At 34.9% G+C, this 6,000-nt stretch overlaps 1 protein-coding gene across 3 annotated transcripts in view; it reads right to left on the reverse strand.

Moving 5' to 3' along the window:
• RPS6KB1 (ribosomal protein S6 kinase B1) overlaps positions 1 to 6,000 on the reverse strand; it is a 39,334-nt gene that overhangs the window by 27,936 nt on the left and 5,398 nt on the right. For all 3 annotated transcript variants that reach the window (XM_004377849.1, XM_023732700.1, XM_023732699.1), the window contains exons 2-3: positions 1,698 to 1,747; positions 745 to 865 (exon numbers count right to left, since the gene is read on the reverse strand). In XM_004377849.1, the coding sequence (XP_004377906.1) occupies positions 745 to 865; positions 1,698 to 1,747 (171 nt within the window). The remainder of the gene's footprint in view (positions 1 to 744; positions 866 to 1,697; positions 1,748 to 6,000) is intronic.

A 6,000-nucleotide genomic window follows, 5' to 3' on the forward strand; every position in this document is an offset into this window, starting at 1 on the left:
GCTAAAACATGTGAGACTCAAAGTGCATGTGTTACACACTCAGAATGATTAGAACATATTAGAATGTGTCCTTAAGCCTAAGAATAAGCTACAAAGGTCATGCTCTGCAAGAATAACACTACACAATAGCGTAAGTAGTCCTTAAATTTATTCCTAACCAAGTTGTTACCCAAATCCTGTCTTTTGATAGAGAATGACTAGGTATAATTTTCTTAGGCAGAACACGCAAGTAAAGTCTTACGTTAGAAAACTTTACAAAAATCTATAAAAGTAGGAAGATTTCTTCAGTTTTCTTCTCCCCTCTTATATTCTCTCAGCTTCCTTAACTCTATTGCTCCAGATACTGTACAAAGAAAATCAATTCAAATTAAGCCCTCCTTAAGAGGTAGCAAGTCAATGTGCCATGTCTCCTTAAAGTAAGGAATGTTTTGTTTGTTATTTTAAGAGGATACTTATAGAGGGTAACATTTAACCAATAAAAGACTTTGTCTGGCACAGTTGCCTATTTATTTATTCACCAAATGTTTACTGACTGCCTATTATGTGCCAGGCTTTTATGTGTGTGGTGGTAGAAAGAGAAGGAAAAACAAAACTTCTACACATTTTTCAAATCACACTAGGTAAGTGGTCATATCCTTTGCTGATGGCTAACAAAGAAGACTAAAGAGGACTGCTGGAATTAGGTTGTAAAACTTAATCTACCCAATACAGACAACGGCTCTCATTTCAAAAATTACTTCCTACCTTTCCATAGCCCCCTTTACCAAGTACCCGAAGTAGCTCAAAACATTCTGGTCTGATTTTTTCTGGCCCTCTGTTCACACTAGTTTCTGAGATTTCAAATTTCTCACAATGTTCCATGCCACTGGGAAGAAAAGCAAAACCAAAGTAAATTTGCAGAATGTTAATTACCTTCAGCATACTGTTAGAAAGAAGAGAAAGAAAAGTAATCCAATTAAATAAAAGAAAAAAAGTACATGACAGCAAATTTAGTATCTGTGCTCTAAGTAAACTCATGATTTAATGATGTGACAGGTTAAAATTAGGGTGGCCTGATCACTGTCTGCTTATTCACAGAATGTGCTATCAATCATTAATTTTCATAAGCATCAAATGTCCCCAACTAAAGCAAATTAGAACAGGTTTATTAAGCTGACAAAGGAAAAAGGTTGCTAGTTATTCAAGTTTAGTTCATTCAAAATCTCTATGAGATTATATACTATCCAACCTTATTTTTCTAATCTGTCTTAGTCTGGGAGCTCTGCGGAAACCTGTTTAGCCTCACAGCAACATGCAAGCCTCCACTGACAGATGGGTGCTGGCTGCACTTGAGGTGCACTGGCCAAGAACTGAACCCAGACCTTCCTCATGGAAGGTGAGAATTCTACCACTGAACCACGACTGCCCCCAGTTTTCTGTATTAATCTAATAAAAATTCCTAACCTACTCAGACTCATATTCGGTATACTCTGAAGGTGAATGAATATCTTTTGCTCAAAATCCATACATGATCTGAAACTCTGGATATGTTATTATACTGATCAGATTTTGGTACCAAACTCAACAAGCCAAGTCTATAAATATGACTAGGTATTTAAGAAAAGGTTATTGGAATCACATGATGATTATGAACTGCAGCTGATATAGCTTACTCATAAAAAAGACAGCACAATGAAAATCATTTCATATAAACTTACAGTTCATATGGTCCAACTCCCCCATGGTCCATGCTTTCGTTTAACTGACCCTGAAAAATATGTTAAAGTTTTAAAAATCAATAGTCTCATAAAACACAAAATTTAATGTTTTGCCCCATTACTGAACGGGAATGAATGAAATAAACCAGCTTAAAATTCTCTGTACTTCAATAACAGGCAAATGTGATGAACAAAATATGGTACACAAACAATACTATGACAACCGAGCTACAGATACTACTCATCAATGATCTACATACAAGGCCAGGTGATTTTTCCTTCAAAAGTTCCATTTATCTCTTCAAAAAATGTATTTTTGTGCATTACAAAACTAAGTGCGCTACTAAGCCAAATGTAGTTACTAAACCAAATGATTTACACAAAGTGCCATTCTGATACGCTTCTGATACAGAGACTAACAAAATGCTATGGACAAAGCCTAAGGTAACAGCAATCAGTCCAAGATATTATAGTGTATGATGTGACAGATTGAGGCAAAATAATTCAGCAGTACTCTCAAAGAATTAGGTGTCTTGCTGGCCAAACATTTATTCTGATCATAGAAAAAAATGGGTGCAAAAATTAATTAACCTTCTATACACTGGCAATGAACAATTTAAAAATAAAATTAAGATAATAATTCCATTCACAATAGCATCAAAAAGAATAAAATACTTAGGAATAAATTTCACAAAAGAAGTACAAGACTTGCATACTGAAAACTATAACACATTGCTGAAAGAAATTAAAGAAAACCTAAAAAAAAAATGGAAATATATTCCATGTTAATGGATCAGAAGACTTGATATTGTTAAGATAGCAATACGACCCAAACTGGTATACAGATTCAATGCAATCTGTCAAAATCCCAGGTTCCTTTCTTGCAGAAAGTGGCAAACTGATCCTAAAATTCAAACAAATACAAAGAATCCAAACCAAGTTTGAAAAAGAAGAACAAAGTTGGAGGACTCACACTTTTCAATTTCAAAACTTACTACAAAGCTACAGCAATCAAGACATACAAATCAATGAAATAGAACTGAAAGGCCAGAAATAAACCCTTACATATCAGTCAACTGATTTTGGACAACGATGCCAAGACAAACTGGAAAGAGATAGTTGTTCAATAAATGGTGCTGGGACAATTAGATATCCACATGCAAAAAAATTAATCTGGGCTCTTACCTTATACCACACACAAAAATTAACTCAAAGTGGATCACGGACCTAAATGTAACAGCTACAACTATAAAACTCAAAGAAGAAAATAGGAGTAAATCTTCATGATCTTTGGGTAGGCAATGATTTCTTAGACACAACACCAAGAGACGAAGGGATAAAATAATTAATAAATCGGACTTAATCAAAATTTAAAACTTTCACACCTCAAAAGATACCATAAAGGAAGTGAAAACACAACCAACAGAAAAAGAGTATATAAAAAACTACTACAACTCAATAATAAAAAGATAAATAATTCAACTTTTAAAAAAGTGAGTAAAGGATTTGAATAGATATGTCCTTAAAGAAGATACACAAATGGTCAATTAGCCCCTGAAAAAATGCTCAACATCATTGGTCATTAGGGAAATACAAACCAAAATCATACTGAGATACTTCACACCCAACAAGATGGCTATGGGAGTGGTTAAGAGCTCAGCTGCTAACCAAGAGGTCAGCAATTTGAATCAACCAGCTGCTCCTTGAAAACCCTATGAGGGTAGTTCTACTCTGCCCTATAGAGTCACTATGAGTTGGAATCAGCTCGACGGCAATAGGTTTGGTTTTTGGTTTTACGATGCCTATAATTAGCAATAAGTTTGGTAAAGATACACTTCTGGTGGGAATGTAAAATGGTGCAACCACTGTTTAGTTTAGCAGTTTCTTAAAACGTTAAACAGATTCACCATATGACCCAGCAAATCTACTCCTAGGTTATCTACCCAAGATAAATGAAAATAAATTTTCCACAAAGACTTGAATGCGAATGTTTACAGCAGCATTATTCACAACAGCCAAAAAGTAGAGACAACCCAAATGAACATCAACTGGTGAATGGCTAAATAAAACATGGCATATCTATGAATGGAATACTCTTCGGCCATAAAAAGGAATGAAGTACTGATATATGCTACCATTATGGATGATCCTCAAAAACACCATATTAAGTGAGAGAAGACAGACACAAAAGGCCACATATCATGACTCAGTTCAGATGGAATGTCCAGAAAAGGCAAATCTACAGAGATAAGAAGTAGATTAGTGGTTACCTACAACTAGGGGTGAGAATGAGGAGTGACTGTAAATGGGCTCAAGATTTCTTCTTAAGGTGACAGAAATGTTCCAAAATTAAATTGTGGTGATGGTTGCACAACTATCTAAATATACTAAAAGTCACTGAATTGTTAAAAGAAAAATAACTTGGCAGCAGAAATCCAGAGTTATTAATATTACAATATAAGCTTTAAAATGAATATTCTTGACTATAGTCTGATAATGAATCTTTCAGTTTGCTGTTGCTGTTAATGTGTACCCTCGAATGGATTCTGACTCATACCAACCCCATGTGACAGAGTAGAACTGCTCTGCATAGGGTTTTCTTGGCTGTAATCTTTACAGATCGCCAGGTCTTTCTCCCATAGAGCTGTGGGGTGGGTTCAAATCGCCAACCTATCGGTTAGCAGCCAAGCACTTAACCATTCGGCCACTAGGGCTCCTTCTTTCAGTTTACACAAACAGGATATCACTTAATTAGATAAGCTCTAACAAATTAGATGGAAGTTTTCAAGCAAGTGATTATCAAAAATTGTAGATGAATAATTCAAGACATTTAAGTGAACACAACTTTCTTCAAAGGTACCAGTACACAGCCAAGATATACAATGAAACTTGATAGTATTCTTACAAAATAGATGCTCAAATGTAAAAAAAAAAAAGTTAACTACTTACTGGATAGTTTAGTCATAAATTGCTCATGGTGTCAACAGGTCCAAATGATGTCTAACACCAGGGATATATATGTTTCATGACTACACTGAAGCATACAGATGGGGCAGTATGGGGAAAAAAACAATTATTCTTAGTTTCAACTTGATACAGTTTCTTGTGTGTGTGTGTATATGTGTGTGTGTGTAAGGTGGGGATGGGGGTTATCCTTAAAGATTTTTTGTCTCTGTTGTTCCATTTAATCTCCTATGATGTCTTCATTTTAAATACAAAAGACTAACTTCTTTTAGATGTGATAAAGCTGTATTACATAATTGTTTCTTCTTTAATTTAGTTTTACTTAATTCTAAATTAAAGACCACAGAGTAGTTAACACTGAACCATGGTTTTGAAGCCACCTCACAAGATATACCCTGTGGCTATGTTTCATTTCCAGAGCTGGCCAGGCCTGTATTACCACCTGCATCTGGGCTTATAACTTCCTACCGTTATCTTGTGGAGCAGAAGCATTTTTGTACAACTCTTTTCTGCTCTCAGTGCTACCTTTAGAAAAATCCCACACCAGAAGCATCAAGCTAACATTATAATACACACTGATCACTCTCTCACATGAAACTCTTCAGTTTTTTTTCTGTCATGTTAAGCATCATGATCTATGCAATTTTTTTTTGGTGTGCCACTATGATTGACAAAGTCACATCCTGCTCACCTTAGGTACTATACAAGATACATCGCTTCAAACTAGCCCACCAAAATGACTACTGGCAAAGTTTTAAATTAAAAATATATATAAATGCAAGTTAATATGCCTAAAGTCCCAATGAAAGAGATCAATTTCATAAAAATTTAAGTAACTTATTCCAGAATGGATGAAATTTTCCTTAATCCAGATATTCATTAAATCATTTATCCACTTGCTTGGCTATTCATAGATGATTCATATAAAATAAAATTCAGTAATTCAGAAGAATTGGCAGAAAGAAATAAAACTTTTCCAAAATCTTGGACTACTAGTTAAGAATGGTTGCTGCTCAACCTGAAAGATTAGATAAGAAACTTCAGTGGCAGTGAGATTATGTTAATGGCCAAGGAACAACTTGGAAAAGGAGGGCAAGCATGGGTGTACAATTTGAAGAATATAATCAATGTCACTGAACTGTACATGTAGACATTAAGAATAGCTGCTGCTTTCATTGTTCAAAATAGCAAAAAGATGGAAACAACCTAGATGCCCATCAACAGATGAATGGATAAACAAACATGGTACATACACACAATGGAGTACTATGCAACGAGAAAGAACAACAATGAATCTGTGAAGCATCTCATAACATGGATGAAACTGGAGGACATTATG

The sequence above is a fragment of the Trichechus manatus genome, unplaced genomic scaffold (assembly GCF_000243295.1).
Source record: "Trichechus manatus latirostris isolate Lorelei unplaced genomic scaffold, TriManLat1.0 scaffold00054, whole genome shotgun sequence".
NCBI lineage: Eukaryota > Metazoa > Chordata > Mammalia > Sirenia > Trichechidae > Trichechus > Trichechus manatus.